At 37.0% G+C, this 23,559-nt stretch overlaps 3 protein-coding genes and 1 pseudogene across 5 annotated transcripts; 3 read left to right on the top strand and 1 right to left on the bottom strand.

Moving 5' to 3' along the window:
• Positions 1–26: 26 nt before the first annotated feature.
• Positions 27–1,296, top strand: LOC127961898 (guanosine-3',5'-bis(diphosphate) 3'-pyrophosphohydrolase MESH1-like; annotated as a pseudogene).
• A 456-nt stretch (positions 1,297–1,752) lies between these two features.
• LOC127961652 (microfibrillar-associated protein 1) lies at positions 1,753–6,046 on the top strand. Its single transcript, XM_052560862.1, has 8 exons — positions 1,753–1,984; positions 2,464–2,680; positions 2,775–2,907; positions 3,001–3,188; positions 3,812–4,081; positions 4,172–4,331; positions 4,410–4,499; positions 5,600–6,046. Exons 1-8 carry the CDS (start codon positions 1,903–1,905, stop codon positions 5,777–5,779), a joined length of 1,320 nt encoding a protein of 439 aa, XP_052416822.1. The 5' UTR covers positions 1,753–1,902; the 3' UTR covers positions 5,780–6,046.
• A 66-nt stretch (positions 6,047–6,112) lies between these two features.
• LOC127961653 (huntingtin-interacting protein K) lies at positions 6,113–7,176 on the bottom strand. The gene is made up of 4 exons (XM_052560864.1): positions 6,968–7,176; positions 6,598–6,653; positions 6,461–6,512; positions 6,113–6,342 (listed from the first exon to the last, which is right to left on the bottom strand). The coding sequence occupies exons 1-4, from the start codon at positions 7,127–7,129 to the stop codon at positions 6,247–6,249; spliced, it is 366 nt and encodes a 121-aa protein (XP_052416824.1). The 5' UTR covers positions 7,130–7,176; the 3' UTR covers positions 6,113–6,246.
• A 738-nt stretch (positions 7,177–7,914) lies between these two features.
• LOC127961651 (serine incorporator 4) lies at positions 7,915–23,477 on the top strand. 3 transcript variants are annotated; one of them, XM_052560861.1, is made up of 12 exons: positions 7,915–8,059; positions 14,913–15,080; positions 15,286–15,464; positions 15,827–15,906; positions 17,306–17,399; positions 17,841–18,052; positions 18,221–18,316; positions 21,296–21,422; positions 21,505–21,577; positions 22,016–22,055; positions 22,168–22,315; positions 22,570–23,477. In XM_052560861.1, exons 2-12 carry the CDS (start codon positions 14,997–14,999, stop codon positions 22,778–22,780), a joined length of 1,344 nt encoding a protein of 447 aa, XP_052416821.1. In that variant the 5' UTR covers positions 7,915–8,059; positions 14,913–14,996; the 3' UTR covers positions 22,781–23,477. The 3 variants fall into 3 exon arrangements, with proteins under 3 accessions (XP_052416821.1, XP_052416820.1, XP_052416819.1); XM_052560860.1 differs by having other exon boundaries at positions 8,017–8,172; XM_052560859.1 differs by lacking the exon at positions 7,915–8,059 and adding an exon at positions 12,471–12,902.
• The last annotated feature ends 82 nt before the right edge of the window (positions 23,478–23,559 follow it).

Consider the following 23,559-nt stretch of genomic DNA (forward strand, 5'->3'; position numbering starts at 1 on the left):
TACACTCATTTGTAATATATGATTGACTTGCATGCTGTGTGTTGTATATTATCAAATCAGACCGAACTATTATAAAAGCATTATCTTATTCTACTAAAGTATATGAGCTGTTTGTCCACTTCGCTGCAGAGAAACATCAATCAGCGCGTGAAGATCCTGATGCCACATCATACACCAGTCACCCCGGAGGTACTGTAAGTTACCAAAACACTTCTCTACAAAGACGAAGCGTATATAATCCTGCAGACTCCAGAAAACACAGCTGCTTGTCTTGTCTTTGCAGTGGTGGCAAGGATTTGAAGTCATGAGGGTGCAATCACACATCTTGAAGATTGACAAGTGAGTCAGAGATACGTTTGTGCGTTAATTTGATCAGTTTCTACACTAAAAATGCTTAATTCATAAAGAAATAACTAAATTTATTTAAAGAGCTGTGCACTGATTTATTAAAGAGGATAAAACAATTCCGTAAATGCATTGACTGAACTGTCCACTGTGATGTCTTGTGATGCAGGCTGCACTGCTTCATGACACCGTCGACGACACTGACACCTCCATCGAGGAGCTGAAGTCTGTGTTTGGATCCTCAGTGGTGAGAATCGTCCAGGAGGTTACAGATGATGGGTCGTTACCAAAAGAGGAGAGAGCACAGCTGGAGCATGCACCACACCGCAGCCCTCAGGCCAAGCTGGTCACACTAGGGGACAGGGGGTTTAATCTGCGGGACCTGAATCGTTGCACTCCCACAGGTGAGACATCATAACTGCTGCTCCGGAGTTTAATACATTAACAGTCTGTAATTATACTGTGTTGCATCTGTGTTGTTGACAGGTTGGAGAGCGGAGAGGGTTTAAGAATACTCTGCGTGGTCGTCTCGGGTGGTAAAAGGGCTCCTCTCAAACAGAAACTGCAGCAGCTCTTTTTGGAGAGAGGAGGGGAGTCATGATGATGTCACAACCACTGGTCGAAATGATTGTGCTTTTTTTGTAACTGATCATCATGGGATGTTCTTTACACTAAAGGGACAGTCCAGCCCTCCCTGTAGTCGTCCCAAACATGTTTTGACTTTCTCTCTTCTGTGGAGCACAAGAGACGCTGATAAAGATTTCCTCAACATTAATAAAGTCCTACAGAACAACATCAGGGCGGGTGAATGACGACTGAATTTACATTTCTGAGTCCGCTTTGGTATTAAGATTTTTTTAATTATATTTATTTTTTTTAATAATATGAATGTAAGTGTATAATACTTACACTGATATGAAATGAAATAAAAGTTTTGTTAAATGGGACAAATGTTGCTGTTGTGTAATAATATTCTTAAATGGATCAATATGAATAATAAAGTATAAAATATAATGCTTTATTACCCAGATGTATCGTGTTGTAACTATAGTATAGTTTAGTCAGTAAAACTGAGATTATGAGTCTTGGTACTGTAACTGTGTGGAATAAACCACAGCTATGAAATGAAAAAATTAAAGTAAAATGATGATCCTGTGAGCAAAATCTGCTTGAATGAGATACTAATTATTTAAATTTGAGTGAGAATGGAAACATTAATATTTGATTTTAGGAAGTGTAAACATGTTGTTTTTATAATAATAGTAATGATTTAGAATATACGGCTCTTTTAACTGATTACTGCTTTTCCGCTGACTACTTATCACCAAAAGGGATGGACAGGCCAAAAATTATCTGTTGAATTATAAAAGCTCAAATAAAGGTAGGAACCTCTTAACAGGTCAGTGTTTCCGGGGACGAGTTTTCGTGCGGTTTCCGAGTTTCCGAGTTTCCGAGACGTCCATGTTAGTGGATAAAGGACCGTAAACAGAATTTTTACGAAGACGTTCATCGATTGTTTATTTTCTAGTGTAAAGGGACCCGCGTGAATTCTCCAAGATGTCGGGATCAAACGCATTAAATGCCAAGCAGCCGCCGATTCAGTCGACGGCAGGAGCCGTGCCGATCCGCAATGAAAAAGGTGACTTAACGTGTTTGTTTGAGAAACATTTAGCTTCGACTGTTAGCATGTGTTGACATCATGATTCGTGCGAGTGTGCAGTAATAAAAACATGACATTCTTGGTCTTAAAACAAATCCCCTGTAGTTAAACTGATACATACATATGTAGTTTTCACATAGTTACTGTAGAAAATTATAAATTATAAATTATTATGTAAGTTATACTTATTTTTTCTTAAGGAAAACTGTATGACTACAAGACTTGGTTTCATTTTTTCAATAATAAATCACCGAAATAGTTATTAAACGACGAGAAAAAAAAGTTAAAACAACGTCCTGAAAGCTTCTATAAGTGCTCCGGGAAAAGATATTCACTTAAACAAGAGGAGTGTATATTCATTCATAGTTTTAGAAAATGTATTTTAAACTCTCTAAAATGTAGCAACTGCTTTCTATAGTAAAACATCTTTTGACACTTTTGTTTTTATTGGACTTCAGGTGAGATTTCCATGGAGAAGGTGAAGGTGAAGCGCTATGTGTCGGGTAAGCGTCCAGACTATGCCCCGATGGAGTCCTCCGATGAAGAAGACGAGGACTTCCAGTTTGTTAAGAAGGGTAAAGAGGCCGAGCCAGAGATGGAGATTGAAGTGGAGGAAAAATCAGACCCTCGTCTTCGACGTCTCCAGAATCGAGTAAGCGAAGATGTTGAAGAAAGGTAAACCCTCTCCATCTGTTCAGTACAGTTCTTACAAATATATCACTGCTGTACAAGGGTGTTAATGTCAAATGTGCTGTCGTGTCTTTCCCAGGCTCGCAAGACACAGGCAGATAGCAGAGCCAGAGCTGATCGCTCAAAGCAGTGAGGACTCGGATGAAGGGACGTGGCACCCCGAGCGAGAGGAGAGCAGCGAAGATGAGGAGGAGGAGGAAGTCGATGATGAAGTGGGTCACTTCAACAAAACATTTAGGAAAAGCAAAGACTTGGATATGTATTGAATGAGTTCACACATAAGTGGCTTTACGTCTTCTGTATAGGAAATTGAGAGGAGGAGAGCAATGATGCGTCAGCGTGCACAAGAGAGGAAGAACGAGGAAATGGAGGTCTTGGAGGTGGAGGAGGAGGGGAAGTCTGGGGAGGACTCAGAGTCCGAGTCAGAGTACGAGGAATACACCGACAGCGAGGATGAAGCGGAGCCTCGGTTAAAACCCGTGTTTATCCGCAAGTGAGTTTCTTAACCATAAATGAAGCTTAAAGCGACAGTACATCCAGGAAATAATTTTTTTCTTTTGTTCCAATTCTGTATGAATTATTTTCTTCTTCCGCTAAACAGAAAAGATAATATTTTGAAGAATGATGATGGTTGACAAAGTAGTTGCTGGTAGCTAGCTACTGACTTCCATTGTATTTTTTCCCCTATACTATGGAAGTCATAAAGTAAAGTGTTTTATACTGTATACATTGTAGTATTCACAACACTGTTACAGCATACTGTATAGTGAACTGATAAACTGTAATAAAAACTGTAGTATACGTAGTTTTTACTATGGTAAACTGTAGTGTATTGTAGTGTTATATACCATATAGTTGTAGAAAAGTACAGTATTGGGAAAGTAAATAGGTTTTTTTTTATTTTTTTTACTATAGTTATGTTACAAATTAATGCAAGTGTTTTACTATAGTACGGTTCAAAAACACTATAGTATGGTATTTTTTCATGTGGGAATGGCTACCAGCAACAGTTTGGCGCTAAATATTAAAATGAGAACTGAAATTGTAAGAAATATATTTATACTAAAATAACACAGTGCAACTGATCTAATTCCTCATCACTGTGACTTCTCCCAGGAAGGACAGAGTGACGGTTGCAGAACGAGAAGCAGAGGAGCAGAAACAGAAAGAGCTGGAAATCGAGGCCAAAAAACAGGTTGAAGAGAGGCGGCGCTACACACTGAAGATCGTAGAGGAGGAGGCCAAGAAAGAGTACGAGGAGAACAAACGTACTCTGGCTGCTCTTGATGCTCTGGACACCGACGGAGAAAATGAGGAGGAGGAGTACGAGGCCTGGAAAGTGAGGGAACTGAAGCGTATTAAGAGGGACAGAGAAGACCGAGAAGCGTGAGTACTCATCATAATTGCAAAAAAAACGTTTCATTTCACATCAGTAACACAAACAATAATCTCACATGGCTTTTTCTTAAATGACAGAATAGAGAAAGAGAAAGCCGAAATCGAGAGGTTTCGCAATCTTACCGAGGAAGAGCGTAGAGCCGAACTGCGGACAAATGGAAAAGTCGTCACCAATAAAGCAACAAAGGGCAAATACAAGTTTCTGCAGAAGTACTATCACAGAGGAGCCTTCTTCATGGTGAGTAAAGAGCCGATCATCGTTACCTGATCACATTCTGTTCTTGATGTGAAATAGAAGTTCTTTCTTTGTTTGCAGGATGAAGAGCAAGATGTCTTCAGGAGAGACTTCAGTGCTCCAACTCTTGAGGACCATTTCAACAAAACAATCTTACCCAAAGTCATGCAGGTCAGTGTCATCTCTTTGAATTCATCTTATTGGTTTTGACATCAATGCCATTTTCTAGCCGAGTCGTAGGGGTGGGCAATATCACTAAAACCTTATATCACGATACGAGTCATTTTATTCCACGTTAGCAATATATATCATGATATAGTTATTTTTGCTTTAAATAAGGTCTTTATGAGATAAAAAAAAAAACATTGGTATCGTAGAAATGACAGAATTTTTTGTCACCAGTGTCAATACTAGAAAAAATTCATACTAGTCTAAATTTTTTAAAGGAGAAGAACAAACTAGGAAGCTGCATATTCTTCACTGTCTTATTTCCTATTAAAGTTATAAAAATGATTTATTCAAGAGCAATGAGAGATTTTCTCTTGTTGTTTGCTTAACATGAATGACAGGCAGCAGGAATGCTAGACTGTTGTCACTTTAAAAGCAAACTGTTACACATGATTTCTTTTCCGCGGTTTCCTTTCACTTGCAAAGATGGGTATTTAGACACACACGAGTGTTTGTGTGTGTATTTAATTGTTCAAGGCCTATACAGCGGCAAAAATATTCAATACTCCTGCATGAGTGTGCATCTAGTGAAATGAGATCTTTCACTTGTGTCCTCTGGTACTTCACCCACCCCTCCTGAGCTGCACAGTTGATTTTTATTTATTTTGTTGTTGGGTTTGTTTTTCAAAGCTTACAATGTTAAACACTCAATTCATTGCTCAAAGTCACAATTAAACAAGAATTTGCCACAGATCTTTGCTTCTGTTTTATGATGTACTTCTGCATGTCATTGATTGTCAAAAAAATATAATGTAAGAGGGGTGTATGGGTCAATATATGGGTTGTTGATTAGATGGAAGCAGAATTTTCATTGCATGATTTTCTTTTTCAAGGCCATTAAATAAAGAACTTGTTTAAGAAGATAGTGGCAAATGTTTAAATATTTGGGGGAAACAAATTCTTCATTCATGGCCATAATGATTCAGAGGAAAGTGGAGATGAGAACCCGTTCTAGCAAATTTACACCTTCACCTACAGAACTGCAGTAGTCTTTCATCCATGTGTTGGATGTCCATCCCCTAATTAATCAATGTGCTTTGTAGGTCAAAAACTTTGGACGTTCTGGACGTACAAAATACACTCATCTGGTGGATCAGGACACCACTTCATTTGATTCTGCCTGGGCTCAGGAGAGCGCTCAGAACAGCAAGTTCTTCAAGCAGAAGGCTGGCGGCGTGAGGGACGTGTTCGATCGGCCAACAGTGCACAAGAGGAAGACATAGTCCTATTCATGGTAGAAGAGCAAATTCAGCTCAAACAAGGACACTTTTAAACCTCTTTTTTTTTTTGTCACCTTTGTTTTACTAGTGTCTTTTGCTAGTGTTAAAGAAATCTCATAACAACGACATTACATCTTTATTGCATTTGAATTGTATACATCTACACAACATGTCATTGTGTATACAGAATCCCAAGGCTAGTTCCACTGTTTCTAATGGGAAGACTATTGACTTTTTGTTTTGTGGTAATAAATTATGACACTGATCGCATTGGGTTATCTGGAATGCATTACTAAAATGTGGGTCGGTGCTGCTAATAAATGCAAAAGAGGTCAGTTGTACTGTTAAAGATGGTTTAAAAAAAGGTTCCTTTATTACAGCATAAGTACAGTGAGAAAAGGAAAGGGTCATCACAAGCAGGAAAAAGGCAGTCCCATGTGTCCATAACATCTCAAAGCAGTCAAGTCCACTCAGTTGGTCAGTGCAACCAGTGCCTCCACCACATTGCCCATGTGCTCTCGCAGACTGCGCTCGGCCACTGCTCGCGAAATCTCCATCTCGCCCATCTGTCAGGAACATGTCAGCATAATCATTGAGCTCCATGTCAAAATATAAATGTTTATTCATCTATATTATACACACATTTATCTAGCATGAGAATTAAAACACTGAAAGCATACTTACAATGAGCTCCACATCTTCCTTCTTTATTGTTACTTTGGCTAGTTCTTTTTCTCTGTGGAAGCGACAGAGATGAGTATTGTAGTGATGATCATTTATTAACCACAGACAGATTGTAATCAAACAACTATATTTTTCACCTTTCCTGTTTTGCTTTTTGTTCTCTGGATCTTCTGTCTCCAATCACTGACATTGCCTTCAAAGACACACAAGACCGATAAAAATTCAAACAGCAGCATTCGTAGATAAATGTGCTCTGAAATTATAACATTCAAGTTCTCGGGCTTCAGCGTCTCCTGTAAAGGTTTGGTGGCGGAATGAACATTTGAGAGTTTAAACATCTCACTTTTCTCTTTAGTGCTCACTTTGCTAAACTATTAAAACGTTATGACGGTGTTGATGGATATCTGTTTGAGTGTTCACACAGAAATCTCCTGTCCACTGCCGCACATGGTTACTCCGCGTTAGCATGACTAGCTTCATTCGCTTCTGACACACGGATTAACTCACCGTTTCCAGATTCGAGCTGGAAATTTCCTTTTCCTCCGCATAGTCAGTAACCCTTTCCAAATCAGCAGCTCCACTATCATGTTTCCGGGGCTTTTCTGTTGGTTTCCCCGTGCAGTTCTCCTCAGCCTCCAGGTCCAGATCCACATCTCCCTCAGCCGCCATGATCGCTTCTTCACGGTCACGGAACGCAGGACAAGAGATGGAAACGCCCGGACTGAGATTCATGCAACACACCTTAGAGGTCACGTGCTAGCAAAACTGAAATTAAACTAAACTTAACAATAATAGTTATAACTTATAACACAATATGAAATTGACTTTTAAGCTATAACATATTTAGATACAAAGCATGCGCAATATGATGCATCAGCCAATGTGAATACTTCCTAATCTAGATCTTATAGCACAAAATAAATAAGCAGTAAAATATTAAGAGGGATAAGTTAACTTTTAAAATCATTCTTGTTAATAGTTTTATATATTATATTTGTATATTTATATTTTTAACGTGTAATTAATGTAAAATACTAAATAAATAAAAAAAATACTATTGAAAATTTTATTTTACTAATTGAATAACCAGTGACAGACAAAAGCAAAATCACAGTAAAGGAGATTCAAATGAAAGTTAAATTTATTCTATGATTTATATGCAGGCTTATGTATATTTTTAGAGCATTTCAGAGAAATGTACATTTAAAAATAATAATGTTGAGTGTATTGTTGGTTTCATTTCATTCACAGTTGTGACAATGTTTTTCATTTAATAATAAAAAATAAAAACATGCAAATTAACACAGCCACACTTTTAGGCAAACAGATGATGTTTATGGGTTCAAAAGGGTTCGATCTCTAATCAAAAGCTTTCTCCTAACTGTTTTATCCCTTAATAGGTTTACCAGTGACAAACACTACTACTGTACACTGTAAGTCTGTTACTACGTGCCTTTCTCTTCCTCGATGGGTTTTCTACCTCCTCCTCAACTCATAATCAGCTTAACAAAAAAAGAAGCCTTTTCGGAGCACACCTGAAGTGCAGCACCTGCTCTTCTCACCAGAATATGTTTACCATCTTTGAAGGATGCTACAAAGGTTTGCTAGGAAGCCTTTCCTCATCATTACTAATCTGTTTATTCTACTGTACGATTGATCTCTGACAGCCGGATCTGTGGGGAGTGATGTGTTGTCGCTGTTGCTGGGCCCAAGTAAGTTTTACTGCATGTGATGGTAGCACTGTGTGAGCTTCAGCATGTAGAGATTGACCTAAAATGTAGCTCAATTTTTAATTTAGTAGGGCAGCACTCTTCAGTGAAGGATGGGAATTAGCTGTCGCTGTTACATTAGTCAGTAGATGGAGAGCATTTCTCATAATAGAGAAAATTAGAGAGGACTATATGATAAAATTCTGCAGATGTAAATGTTTAATGAGCTGACAATGTGTTATATTAGCAAACCCTTCAAAGTTTGAAAATACAGCCTAAAACAGATCTTCATTAAGTTTTTAATAAACATTTTTTGAAAGCACATTCTGACCACACTGTGAAAATGTTTTAGCTCAGTATCTCAGTCTTGTTTTCCACTGCAAATGCCTAAAGATTCTTAAATCAAAACGCATGGAGATTCAAAATTTTCCGTGAAAATGCGAAACTGTGGTATGATGAAAACAAGAACAAATATCTGCCAATGGGGTCAGAGATATACTCTTAATTCAAAGGGGAAATCAAGTTGTCATACCTCACTGATGGATATTTTTTTCTTGTTTAAAAGTATAAACTCAATTTTGTTAAATGTCTCATGAAAGAAAACTTCTTCATTTTGAATGTCAAGTAAATTTATCTTCATATAAGAATATTGTTAAGATATTTGTATTGGAAAACAAGACTGAGGAAGATATTAATTTGTGCTGTGAAACCACATTTAATGTGACTCTGGCTAAGATTTTTTTAATGACTTTCTGCTCCAATTTAAACCCTTTTTAAGGCCTTAATTTGTGGAAGGGTGAATGAAGTTGTGATGTTTCTAAGGTGACAGAATATGGAAGGGAATTAACAATCCATTCCTTTAAGCTTTATATTATTATTATTACTGAACATATTTGATCTGTGCATTTAATTTTTTTTATGTATTATGTTTTCTACAATCATTTTTGTAAAGCATTTATTTATTTGTTAACCTGTTTATATCCTTATGTTTTCACGTTTCCATCAGATGATGTTTTGAATCAGATTTGATTAAATGTGTTTCTCTTTTTCTAAAATGCTAAAAGTTAATTTAGTGACAACATTTAACATTATCATTTGATATAATAACACGAGCAGCTACTGCCCTATTTATTGGTAATTGTATGAATTTAAACATGTATTCTTGTAAAGGCCAGATTGTAGAAGAGAAAGAGAGAGAGTGTGTGTGTGTGTGTGTGTGTGTGTGTTTTCCCATCACTTATTCTACAGCTCATGAAATGGCATAGATCAAATGTTTCTCATGAGCCTGGCTGAGTGATTTGCATTGTATGTTATCAGCCGTGCTTTTGTTGGAACAGTGTGCTAGTGTCCCTCTCTCACTCAAGGCCCCCAATTATTGAGTGAAAAGACCTCCAGTCATTCTGGGTGTTTCACTCTGAGAGAGAGATTAGAGGTTCATTGAGTATACACTTTGTAGACTTTAAAAGACTCTAATTGGTTTAGAAAGGTTCATGTCTGTGTGATTTAGGTAAATAAGGATTAAAGCTGCCAAATTAAACTCTCAGTTCCTAGTAACACATTTTATGCACCTATCCACAGAACAAATAACACTGATTCATAAAGCAGAACATTAGTTACAAAAACAGACACATTTATTCCTCTCTTAACCTATGTGATAGACTTTTCCTCTTCTTAGAGAAACACAATGGCCGTGCTGTAATGTGCTGTCACTCTGATAGCTGCATCCCACGAACAGTGTTATGTAATGATGTTGTGTCCAGCAAGGTCTTGGCCACATGACTCTGTGGGACTGTCAATACTCTGAAAAGTTCTCTCCAGACTGAAATAGTACACGAGTCTGTACTGAGAGACGTATTTAAACAACAATAAACTCAAACAGTCACTTGAAAAGCTTCTGTTCGCATTCAGTTCTGCTTTTCAATCACATCCTTGCTGGATTTATAGGGTCAAATAGGTCAAATTACTACACCAGACCTACAGAGCATTAGTTGATTGAAATATCTTTATACAGGTGACTGTCACTTTTTTTATTATTATTATTTTTTTTTTTTTTTACGTTTGACTTCACTGCTTTTTAGATTTTCTAGGTAAAAAACAAATGCACTAGATGGGTATCTTTGACAGTTGCGATCAGTCTTGCACCTTTTTGGGTGCCTCATGCTTGAGCACCATATGTTTGGAGCTATAACATGTATAATAAAGAACATTTTGGAGAATGCTATAAAAGTCTAGATAACTCAGAACAAATTTTCTATTAATATGACTGGTAGGACTGTAGGTAAACCTTGCCAGAAAGTTCTGAAAGCTGAAGTTCTGAGAATATTCCCTGCTGGGTTGACAGTTTTTCCATTTGAAGAGATTCATCAAGAAACAAAGTTTTCAATTTTACATTTAAGAATGTTTTCCTTGTAAATGGCAGCAGAAAGGGATAGTTCACCCCCCAAAAATAGAAATTCATCATGTATATTGTGCATAGTTACAAACAACTAACCCTAAAGCCATGGGTATAAAATACTTGAGTAATTTTACTTAATTACTGTACTTCAGTATTATTTTTTGGGATTTGTACTCAATTAAATTTCAGTTTACACTGACTACTTGTACTTTTACTTTATTACATTCCTGAAAAACAAAAACGGTATTTTTACTCCTAACAATTTTATTTCAACTTGAAAACTACTAGTTAAATTTCTGCATATTTCATTTGATATTTCACACATTAAATATTGTAAACAGAAAATCAAACATACATGCTTGATGTGAAAGTCAATCAGGTTTGTTTTCGTTCCTCAAGCTCACTCATTTCAGCTTCAATTATAACTTTTCAGGGTTCTCCAAAAGTGTTTAAAATAACATTGTAGATTTAAGTAAGATTTTTTTGTAATGATGAAAGATATTCCATTAATTTACCTGGGAGTGGATATGTTGTATTGTATTTAATAAAATAACAATTAGGGCTTATTTTTTTTATCTAAATAATTACGGATTTGCTCATTAATTATTCTAGTTAGTCATTATATATATATATATATATATATATATATATATATATATATATATATATATATATATATATATATATATGCTGAGAAAAAAAGTATATAAGGTAAATATAAGTTAGGGGCAGGTTGGTGGTTTGGTTAGGTTTAAGGGGTGGAGGTAAGGTCAACAAATTCTAGATGTAACTACAGAAATTAATTACAGATGTAATTTCAGGTGTTTTCCAATAAATACAATGTAAAAACATGTATGTACACAATAAGCACATTGTAGCAAATTATTAATTTAAATGAAAGGACATAGTTAAGAACACTCAATATAAAGTAAGGGCTGTAAACACATTTAATTAGGGTTACTCAGTACTTAATTGTGTAAATAACACTGTAACGGCATCACATAAAAAAAATGTAACCAGAAGATACTGTGAAAAATAAAATAAAATGAAAGTCAGTGTAGTCCAACTTCCACAAAAAGAAATATGAAAGTCATAAAGGTTTGTAATAACAGGGTGAGTTAAATGGCAACAGTTTCTAAATCTGAGTGATTTCAAGTGTGACTTCTGTATCAGCATCACAACCGTTGTGTCCAATGACAAATCTGTACACGGTGCTGAAGGCTAATGATTCAAGTGTGGGCATGTGTTTGCCAGACCCTTGTTGTCTGGATTAGTGTGTCACTCTGCCGGAGAGAGAAGGTCACCCAGGTTGAGACGAGGACTACAAACTCCAGGATAATCCCAGCATACATCCTCACACATCCACACTGACCTAAATATAGAGATACCGGCCGCTCTGCACGCTCATAACACAGCCAGAGACATGACACACTGTCACATATATGATGCTTAATATCCACATATATGATTCTTATCCGCTTCATAACAGCCAAAATAATTGTGGAGATTTTGTATGTGAAATTTGCTGAACTGCACACCAAATTTACACTAGGCTGTGGTCAATGTATGCAAAAAAATGCAGGACTGGACCTGTGCCACTTTTCCTGTGCATTCCTCCAAACACTGCTTCATTCGCATCCCTCTGTTTCTGGGTCAAAGCATAATGACCAGATTACATACGAAGCCTCTTTATAGTCAGACAAGAGAGCAGTTTCTAAGGTGTCACTTAGCCAAAAAGTTTGTATCCAAAGTTATGCCTACTTTGACAGAGCATTCACAAACTCGCAAGTAATTACATTATTTTGCCCTAAAGCGATTAGCAATCCTATTGTGCGTGTGACGGTGCTCTGGAGCTGGTGCACTGGAGCGAGGGGGAAGGGAGGGACAGATGGGACAGCACATGGAAGCGGCCCCCTCCTCCTGCTGCTCTTGTTGACTAATCTCACAGGGTGGAGGGCAACTGGGCATCCACCCTTGCTCACACACTCTTCCTGGCACCATTCGATGCTACCAGGCTGCTCGTATAGGATATGGGAATTCTGTTCGGATGTTCCCACAAGAGCGACATGAGGGTGTGCATTTGGGGATTTGTGGAGCTACACCTGCAGGAGAAACTAGCTGAGGACTCTTTCCTGCAAAGCTGAGGAGCTCTTACAGATAATACAGTGTCCTGACTGGCTATAGCATACTTTTTATTTATATTTTCTCCTTTATTTTTTTCTGGAGGTCTTGTTTAAATGACTAATTGTCCTTGAGAAATAAGGTAGCCATGTCGACTTCTCAGGCTTTACACCACAGCGGAGTCTACAACTATTTCCTGAACATGGTGGCTTATCAGGTGAGAGAGAGAGAGAGAGATGGAGATCAGGTGACATTTTTCAGATGATTATTATTTTTTGTCAGAATGTATGATGAATGATAGACATAAGGAACCGGCCTGTTTGTAATGGCACTTATCATATAAGCAGTACATTTTCAGTTACTGGATTATCAGATGGCTTTAGAAAAAAAAGTTGGATTACTGGAAAAATAATTAGCTTGTGAAGTGACACAGTGTGTTTCCAGGTTGTCATAATGCTCTGAGTCCTCAGCTCATTTCTTTTTAATTGTATCAATTATTTAACCCTGCATCAGTGCATTTTCATTTGAATAACTCAGTGGCTGAGCTTAATCACCAGAACAGAACAATCCACTTTTAAACTCCACTCCTGTTTTAGATGACTACTATTTTTATTGCACTGTTAAAGTCATTTGGTCAGTTGTTGTTGTTTGGTATGCGAAGGTAAAACTCCTCTCTCAACAGAAACGCACAGGCATCATGGAAAGTGCTTTCTGTCAAATGAAATTAAGAGGATGGATGACTCATTCTATCATCACGAGCTTTAAGAGTCAGTGTGTTTTCATCCTCCTTCACTGGCTGAAGGAATATTGCACTGAATTATTAAGAGCAGTTTGAGTTATACAGTAATTAAACAGCTTGACTCAAGTGAATTTTGAGTAACATACAGTGATGCACCAGCAGTGAACTATTAGACATGTTTTTAATGTAAATGAACATAGCTAGATAGATAGATAGATAGATAGATAGATAGATAGATAGATAGATAGATAGATAGATAGATAGATAGATAGATAGATAGATAAGACAAAGATAAGATGGGGTAGCCCAATTTCGTTTGGTTAATAAGGAAAAAATTAAATAAGATTTATTTTTTAAGTTTGTTTGTTTTATTTTTTTCTTTGAGATGTGAGATTCACTGATAAAACCTTTGAACTTTTGTGAAATCTTCGTAAATCAATTTCTATAAAGGGCAAAATCAAATCTTCCAGATGGTAGCAATATAGTCATAGGCCAACAGCGATGTCAAATCAAATCTCACGGTCATTTTCTTACTTTCATGTAATCCCAAACCTGTTTAACTTCTGTGGAACATAAAAGAAGGTATTTTGAAGAATGATTTAGTTTTTTTCCATACAATGAAGTCATTGGCATTCATTGCACAAACTATTTTTCTAAATATCTTTTGTGTTTCTGAGAAGGAGAAAAACCAAACAGGTTTTGAACATCACGAGGGTAATGACAGAATATACAATTTGTGTATATCATCCCTTCTGTGTGTTAAAAGAAAAATGCATCACCTAATTTGATGTCCATGGTCAAAAATGGCCAGCCTTTTAAAAAATTGCTTGTAAATCTCTCACTATGCTATATTAATCACCAAATCTTATTAATCTGCCCCACTGTTTACAATTTTGACTCCAAAACTGAGGCGCATAAGCTCATATAACTGAGTCAATTAGTACCAAAGACAAATACAAAGTCTGTGCTAATCGAGAAAAAAAAAGAAAAAAAAAGAAGAAAACTAAGTTTTAGTCCAATGTGATAACACCAACTAGTTTTTTCAGGAAAAAAGAAATCCTCCAGGCCACAATGACTGGAACACAACAGAAGGTCAATTGCAAATGAGTTAGACATTTACATAGCTTGACATTTCATCTGAGAATGATTATATATTCTGATGGCCTTTCCCTGCATTTCATCCAAATTGTGAATGACTGCACCAGGATATTAGATTGAAGCAGTGTTAAACATTTCTGAAAGATTTTTCACTATAACACGTGCCGTTAGCATTAAAAAACATGTATATGCTCATAAAAGATGAATTGTTAATCCGTAAAGTCAGTGGGAACCGAGTTTCAGCCCAATCTATGCTTCTGGGTTTAGCTGAAGATAAAAAATGCTTGGACCTCATCCAGGCAACCGGCCCCGATCCATCAGAAAAATCCAGATGCTTTGAGTGATCTCCATTAATCACAACCCCTGACCGGTCTGCTTTTCTTTCATCAGATATGCTGCTGCTGTGGCCCGGCACCGTGTTCCCTGTGCTGCTCCTTCTGTCCGCCCGTCAAATCCTCAACCACCACGCGGGTCATGTACACGCTATTCCACATCCTGGCCTGCACCGTCTCATGCCTCATGCTGTCTAAGACCGTGTCAGAGGCAGTGAGGGAGAATGTAAGTTTTCTACGAGTTGCACAGGCTCCAGTGGTTCTAACCTAGTTTTATGTAAACACCCCAAACTCGGCTTCATTTGTAGTCTCATCCAATCAAATCTTGGCTAATCTGCTTGGCAGGACACACACCAGCTACACATGCCAGCAGTCTGTGCCCTACAGAAACACTGTGGCACGCCATGATAACAGATGTGATTCTTCCTCAGGTGCCTTTCTTTAACGTGGTGTGTGATGAGGCTCACGGTGGAGGAGACTGTCAGATGCTGGTGGGCTACTCTGCCGTCTACAGGGTGTGTTTCGGCACAGCTTGTTTCTACCTGATGATGGCCATCTTCCTCATCGATGTGAAGTCTAGTCAGGATTTCCGAGCCCTCATTCATAACGGGTCAGTGTCATTATTCACTACACTCTTTAAAATAAAGCCATCTTATGGTTTCATAAAGAACCTCTAACATCCATGGAACCTTTCCATTGCACAAAAAGATTCTCGTAGAAAAAGGTGCACTTCTTCTTCTTCTTCTTCTTTAGATTATTAAAGCTTCTTCTATGAAGTTGCTGAGAAAAGTTCTTATGAGGAAGAACATGATATGAACAAGGGTCAACCAGATCTTTGGAGGTGCTTGTACGACCAACCCCAACTGATTTTGGACTATGAATATATGACATGTTGAATCGTCCATTTAACAGGTTTATTGAGTTTCTTATTATTAATAAACTAAAACATTTATTCTCCTTGTCTTCACTTAGGTTTTGGTTTCTGAAGTTCATCACCATGCTTGGAATGATTGCTGCTGCCTTCTTTATTCCCACAGAATCCTTTTTGCATGGTGAGCTGATCATCCCTGAAGGTTTATATTTCTGATAAATCATATATAGGCATGCACCTTTATCAAAATTTGCAAGATTGATTTAATACTGATAAATCCAATAATAACACTATAGTTCAAAAGTGTGGGTTTTTTTTTTTTGGGGATGACAGAACACATTATTTATAAAATTACAAATTTCCATTTCTAATAAATGCTGTTCTATTCCTCAAAGTAGCCTATCCCTAAAATAACATATATCTAAATGTAACCCTGTCTGTGCAATCCAGGCTAAAGTCTCAAAATCGATTTATGATATAAGCAGCATCAAAGTTTGATTTAAATCATTAATTTCATTATGATTTCAGGGTACATTTTCACAGAATGTTTTTTTTTTACCTTATGAAGGATGAATTAATGTAGTTTTCACAGCTAGGGTCAAAAATATTAAGTACAACTGTTTTCAAAATTGATAATAATAAGAAATGTTTATTGTATGCCATATCTGCATATTTCTGAAAGATCATGTGACACTGTAAACTGAATGATTGCTCACCATTTTTTCAGCTTTCACAAGAAAAAATTGCATTTGAAAATATGTACAAATAGAAAACCGTGGTGTAAATAATAATTCTCTATTTGACTGTATTTATTTATTTATTTATTTATTTTTATAAATAAGAGACTAATTTCAAACACATTAACAAAATCTCACTGACCCCAAACTTGCATGTTAAGGCCAACTCTAAAATTAAGTCATCATTAATTAGAATTGTGCTTTGTCTTAATACTACTACTACTAATAATAATAATACTAATAATACTAATATGGCTAAAACTAAAAATAAATAATTGGAAACAAGCTAGACATCACAACATTATAATGTGAGATAGATTTTTATTTTGAATTTTGCTTAGTATTTCATTTAACTGTGTAATTAAAGTAATTTTAAAGATAAACTTTAAATGAGTGTTACATGACGGTCTAAATTTAAAAATAAGGGAAATGCACAATTAAATATTCAACATTGATAACCATAAATTAATCTCTAAAATTGGAAAATAACCAATACGATACCGATATATTGTGCATGCATACTGATATGGGAAGAAAGTATATCGATCAAAACATGGAGATTGTAGTGAATACTAGTCTGTGTCTGAAGTGATTATGTGCTTAATGGGATTATATTAGAGGCTCATGGCTCTGCAGTCTGGGTAATGTGAATTGCACTTCTTATTTAAATCCACCAGGTGGCACTATAGACACACTGAACATTTTCCATTAGCGCACAAAGTGAGGATTCACTCAGTGCCAGGCCTCATTTATGAAGGACAACCTGAACACATTTCTTTTATAATCGTTCAAAGACTGTGTGTAATAATTGTCATTTTTCTCTTTTCTCCTCTCTTCATGTAGCCTGGCATTATGTTGGAGTAGTGGGAGGCTTTGCTTTTATCCTCATTCAACTCATTCTCATCACTGCTTTCGCTCATACATGGAATAAGAACTGGTGAGTGAAGAAACTAGGTTCCCACAGACAGTATAGGTACGACCTCCTACAACAAACCTGCAATAACCCACAAAAACAACTGTAGGAGAGCACCCATTATCAGACTATGAAGAACCACATCTGGTTCATGTCGGAATCACATCTCGCTCTGGAATGATAAAATATCTCCTTCCACAGTTTTAGAGTTTTAGATAATCTCTGTCCTTCACTCCCTTCCTGTTTCTCGCTCTGGTATCTCACTTATTCATATACACATGCATACAAACACGCACTATTCAATCTCCCTGTTTTCCCTCCGACATCCAGCTTCCCCCAGATGTTTGTGGAGTTTACCTTAAGCAACTCTGAGGCAGAAAGTCATGTTAACACAACAGAATTGTGAATTCTCTTTTCAGTTTAGACACAAGGAGTCACAGATCTGACTCCGTCTCTCATTTTCAGGTTAACCGGTGCAGCTGAGAATAAGAGGTGGTACGTGGCAGTCATGTGTGCTACCCTCTTTTTCTACACCGTCGCCACCATGGCCTTCACTTTTATGTACAAATACTACACTCACCCAGCGGGATGCCACCTGAATAAAGCCCTGCTGTGGACCAACCTGGCCCTCTGCACCATCATGTCCTTTATTGCAGTCACTCCCTGTGTGCAGCAAAGTTAGTGAACTGTTTCTGTTCTCTCACCGAAACAAAAGTTTAGTAGTTTAAAGCAGCAGTTTTGATATAATCAAATCAAGAAACGGTGAAGGTTTTGTGGGAATACTCTTGCAACACTTCAGCCTTGAAGTGATTTAAGCTGAGAGTCTGTTTTGCTGTCCCTCTCAGAGCAGCCTCGCTCAGGACTCCTGCAGGCTTCCATCATTTGCTGCTATGTCATGTACCTGACCTTCTCTGCTCTGTCCAGCCGCCCACCAGAGAAGGGTAAGTCTGAAAGACTGCTAGTCATATGCATAACAGTGTTGTCAAGTTATGTCAAGGCAAGATACTACAGGCAAAACCATTATATTTTCATGCACTGGTACTTTTTAAGATTTTGGGCCATTTTTCTCTCATAACATGTCTTCTTTCAGACTAGTAAAAATATCCAAAATACGCTACTTGCGTCAGTAGATTGGAATTATAATACATATTTAAAGGTCATTTTCTCACAATGAGTCACTTCACTTAATATAATTTTCCTTATTTATGTAACCAAAAGAAGGGTGATTTGATTTTCTGGATGATTACAATTTTCTGATGTAAGGAGTACTGAAAAGAGATTGCCCACTTTTAAAAACCTTCGACTAATACTGTATATCAACAAAATGTATCAACAATATTTAAATAGACTATAACATTTCCGAATTCTTGTAATACAAAATCATTTTCTGAATGTGCTTAAAACGAGTCTCAAAACGAGCATGCATGGTGACATCTGTAAATTAATATTTACCCTCTGGTATCTTGTCTTAGCATAAACGTATCTAAAAACATGGTGCTCTGGCGTATTGGTGTTGTTCTTGTATGGAAAGCATAAAGGTGAATAATAACTAATAAATTAAAGCATAGCGTACCTTTAATTATGAAAGGATGTTTTGGGCAAATTATTTAGGTTCTCCGTGGTATCAGGTCAGCATAAACTATACGGAGAAAATAAACAGTTTGTAAATGCTTGAATCAATAAACCTGCTGTAAGGACAATGGCAGACAGACTGACGCTAACACCTGAGCTGAGCGTAATGATTTGACCAATCACTGGGCGCAGATTTACATACAACACACCTCCAGAGCAGGACCGAGATGCTTTTACGTTCATTTTTAACTAAATAAAGAAACTTCAACAAATAAATCCTGTCAATACAAAATAGACTATGTACATAATATTTTTTATTAAATGTTTTCCTTCTCAACATAAATGCAAAGTCTTTATTTAGTCGTCGTTATCGAGTGGGGAAAGCTCACTGTCACGAGCAGCGTATTCGTCATTTGATCAATCACTTTTGAGAAGGTCTGAGACATTAACCAATCGCTGTCCTCACAAAACATCATCTGAGCAGATGAGCAAGAGCTGAACTGTGAGTCCTTCTAAAATTACTACAATAAAACCGAAATAAAAATAAAGATAGAATAAAATAAAATAATAGATAAAATAAAAATACAAAATATCATTAAGATTACAGAAGCACATAACAAAACTTCTAAAACCTTAATTAAAATGAAATAAAATTATTAAAAAAATGCAATATTTGAAAATATGTATAAATTCTGCAAAAGTATAAAAACAATTCTTAAAACGGATCACAACATTGCAGATGCGTCAAGAAACACTTTAATGACCCTGTTAGCCTAACTATTGGCAAGATCATTAAACACTTAACCCTGATTGTTCTGGAAGAAACTAATCCTGGATCCAGCATGTGTGAGTCTGTCTCTAGCTGTCAACATAGAGCCAGTAACTAACCATCCAGTCAAAGTAATGATGATGGCATTTGTAGAGAGATTGGTGACTTTTTTAAATACTTTTCGCTCTTTATGAAACACTAAAATGCTTTCTAGAGCACATCTGATATTTGAAGGTCACAGTGCAGCCTCATGCAGTGGTGCATGCAAAGTAACCGAATAGATTTATCCCTTAGCAAAATTAATTAAACTGCCTGTAATCACATAGTCATTAACAAAAAGTCCTCAGTTGAGCCCACAAAATTCTTCTTGGTTCGTCATCTCATCTCACTTAATTTCATCCATTAGTGGTGAATTTTAGAGAAAACTGTGGCTTGCGGCAAATGTGATGAATGGTGCATGCTTAACATACGACAGAGATGAATGAGATTTCCAGAAAGAAAAGCTTTGCTGACTGAGGTCATAGAAAAGCTCTCAAGCATGTAACACAGATGTAGCTGAGGGTGTTTCACGTGGGTATTTGAAATACAGATGTTATACTGATGGTAAAGTTCAGAGGAGAAAAATTGCCGTTGCGGTACAAGGATTGCAGAATAATTTGTACATCTGACAGGTCTTGGATTTAGTATGATTTACATATTGTCTGATGAAGAGCTTAAAATTGACTTGAAATATTGTGTGTGGTGAGATTAATATGGCAGTACTGCTTCTGGAAACGGTGTACTGACTTCCTGCACTTTTTTTTTCATTCGGTGAATGGCACTGTGTGTTTATGTGTGCTTGTTGTGTCCTGTCTTGTTCCCTAACTATCAGCGGCTTTTTAGCCTTTGTTTGCTGCATGACTTCATAAAGGACTGAAGTGCACCCTGAGGCATGCTGGGAGTTTAATCCCATCTGAGAGGAATTCTCTTAGACACATAACACACAGTATCCACAGACCTCTAAAGCATCTCTAAACCCAGCAACAATGGGCTCAAGAATTCCTAAATGGACTGTGTAAATGTAATAAATCATTTTCAATTAGTTGTTTTCAAATAACTATGACTTTGCTGTTAAAGAAATAGTTCACCACGAAAGGAATATTTTGTCATCATTTACTCACCCTCATTTCATTCCAGACCTGTATAAGTTTCTTTCTTATATTAAACATAAAAGAAGATAATTTGAAGAATGCTGGAAATAAAACAGTCGATGGTCCCCATTGACTTCCATAGTATTTCTTTCCCTGCTACAGAGGTCAACGAAACCAACAACTGTTTGGTTGTTCAAAATTCTTCAAAATATCTTCTTTTGTGTTCAACATAAGAAAGAAAGTTATACAGGTTTGAATGACATGAAGGTGAGTAAATAATAATATTTAAATTTTGGGGTCAAGCGTTCCTTTAATGCAACAGGAACTTACAGAGCATGATTCTGAAACCCTGACTGATGAGTTTGTAGGAAAACAAATCAGGAATTTAATTCACATGAGGACAAAATACATGTTTGAAGAATAACACCAGCTTTTGTGTGTTCTTTCAGTGGAGTATCAGGGGGTCAACATGACGGTGTGCTACCCCAAAGTCAGCAGGGATGAGATTCAAAACGAGGGCAATGCGGTGGCCATTATTGGGGCTACAATCATGTACTGCTGTGTTCTCTTCGCATGGTGAGTGAAAAAGTACAAAGAGTAAAGAGGCATTCGTTTTGGGATATTAATAGAAAGGCTAACCACTGATTTTCTCTCTCAGCAATGAGGCTTCATACTTAGCTGAGGTCTTTGGGCCTTTCTGGATGATAAAAGTTTACCGTTATGAGTTCCAGGTATGTGACTTTCTCAGAAAAATATTAATGACTTGACTTCCTTAACTTTTGAAGGGAAAGTTAACCCCCCCAAAAAACTAAAATTCTGTCATTCCAAACTTGAATGACTTTCGCAGAACACACAAAATAATATATTTTGAAGAATGTTGCTAACCAAACCGTTTCAGTTTTCCCCTTGACTTTGCCTGTATTTTTTATTAATACAATGGAAGGCAATGGTAATGGAAACTGGCTACCAACATTCTTCAAAATATCTTCTTTTGTGTTACACAGAAGAAAGTCATACAGGTTTGGAACTACACAAGGGTGAATTTATTATGACAGAATCTTCATGTTTTTGTTAAAGTAAACTTTTACAATTACGTAAATGTTGTACTTAAATATATTGTCTTTGAATGAATGTCTCTGACAATGTCTCTGACTCTCTGTCCTGAACAGAAAGCCTCCTGTTGCTTCTGCTGCCCAGAGGCCGAAGATGGTGAGAAGAATATCACAAGTTCCAACATCCACAGATTTCACAAACACATAAATGTCTCTAAACACAATAGTGTATGAGAGAGAAGGTAACAACTTTGTTTCTGTCTCGTCAGAGGAAGAGTTCGTCATTGACGAGAACAAAGGCTGTCAGAAAGTCATCCACAATGAGACCCAGCGCGTCGCCTACAGCTACTTTTTCTTCCATTTTGTTTTCTTTCTGGCTTCCCTCTACGTAATGATGACCCTCACTAATTGGTTCAGGTTAGTGTTAAAGCTGTTCTGGAGATCAGAGTAGAAATACTGAGCTGAATATATTCTCTTTTATTTTTTTCTATTTTGATAACATCTCTACAAGAAGGTTTTTCTTCAGATTTAACTAATATCTGGAGAATTTTTCTGCAATTGTGTAGCCAAACATATAGCACACACATACAAATGTTCATGAAAGTTAAGAGGGTTCTTTGATAATTTTTCTACAATTCTACAATTTTGATAATCTGCTCTGTCTCCTCCAGTTACGAGACTGCTGTGCTGGAGACCACCTTCACCCACGGGAGTTACTCCACATTCTGGGTCAAGCTGTCCTCCTGCTGGGCGTGTGTGGTTCTGTATCTGTGGCTCCTCCTGGGTCCCCTGTGCCACTGCCAGTCTGATCACAAACGACCTCGCCGCGCCCGCATCAAGAGACGGGCCGCCACCCACCGCCACGTTAGCGTCAGCGTCTGATTTACAGACAGTGGGGATTCGTGCCAGTTACTGGGGATTTCCACCGCAAAGGAACTGGGTCACGGCGGATCTCTGAACGCTGAAGAGCAGACTTCAGTTCAATTAACATTGATCCTCCTGACTGTCCTGTTAGGATTACTATCACCAGCACGATGAATGCAATTCAACATGGGAACAGAAAATGTTAAACATGTTTAAGACTGTACAAACATACCTTAAGGGGATGTGCTACAATTGCCAAAAGGAATATGTCATTAACGTTTTCTGAACAAGCTGGATGTCTGTATGTTTAGTGTTATTTTTATTTTTTTTAAATGTAGAATTTTTTTTTTTTATTGGCTTACAGCGTAGACATATGGAAATGACTTGAGATAGGCTTTTCCCGAAATAGGCTTTAATTCAAGCTTTTGTTAAATGTATGCATATTAAGATGGATAAATTATGTGAGCAATGCTTTATTTCAGTGATCTGTGGCTTATGTCTATATATATAATTTTTCTCTGGGGACTTGCCCCACCCACTCTCTCAGCCAATCAAAGGCCACAGGGAGAAAAAGCTGTTATCTAAAGTATAATGACTTTAATAGCCCTGCGACAGCCACAGTATTTAGCCCTAATTGCATGTTTATGTTAGAAACTTAGATGTGACTGTCATAAAAGAGAAGTTATTTTTGTAAATATATTTTCAACAAAACACATTCTACAGTTTATGTGTGTTTTATAGAAAGGCTGGACTACAATTTAACAACCACATCAAGGTAATATGATTATCTTAGTGTG

The sequence above is a fragment of the Carassius gibelio genome, chromosome B7 (genome assembly GCF_023724105.1).
Source record: "Carassius gibelio isolate Cgi1373 ecotype wild population from Czech Republic chromosome B7, carGib1.2-hapl.c, whole genome shotgun sequence".
Taxonomy (NCBI): domain Eukaryota; kingdom Metazoa; phylum Chordata; class Actinopteri; order Cypriniformes; family Cyprinidae; genus Carassius; species Carassius gibelio.

Bases quoted from the DNA above. Each gene is read 5' to 3' on its own strand.
- LOC127961652 (XM_052560862.1), top strand. From the start codon at position 1,903: ATGTCGGGATCAAACGCATTAAATGCCAAGCAGCCGCCGATTCAGTCG. The intron at 2,908-3,000 runs GTGGGTCACTTC...TCTTCTGTATAG, and splicing joins AGGAGGAAGTCGATGATGAA to GAAATTGAGAGGAGGAGAGC. The intron at 4,332-4,409 runs GTGAGTAAAGAG...CTTTGTTTGCAG, and splicing joins ACAGAGGAGCCTTCTTCATG to GATGAAGAGCAAGATGTCTT.
- LOC127961653 (XM_052560864.1), bottom strand. From the start codon at position 7,129: ATGGCGGCTGAGGGAGATGTGGATCTGGACCTGGAGGCTGAGGAGAAC. The intron at 6,513-6,597 runs GTGAAAAATATA...TCGCTTCCACAG, and splicing joins CAAAAAGCAAAACAGGAAAG to AGAAAAAGAACTAGCCAAAG. The intron at 6,343-6,460 runs GTAAGTATGCTT...TGTTCCTGACAG, and splicing joins AGGAAGATGTGGAGCTCATT to ATGGGCGAGATGGAGATTTC.
- LOC127961651 (XM_052560859.1), top strand. From the start codon at position 12,834: ATGTCGACTTCTCAGGCTTTACACCACAGCGGAGTCTACAACTATTTC. The intron at 12,903-14,912 runs GTGAGAGAGAGA...TTCTTTCATCAG, and splicing joins TGAACATGGTGGCTTATCAG to ATATGCTGCTGCTGTGGCCC. The intron at 18,317-21,295 runs GTAAGTCTGAAA...GTGTTCTTTCAG, and splicing joins CAGCCGCCCACCAGAGAAGG to TGGAGTATCAGGGGGTCAAC.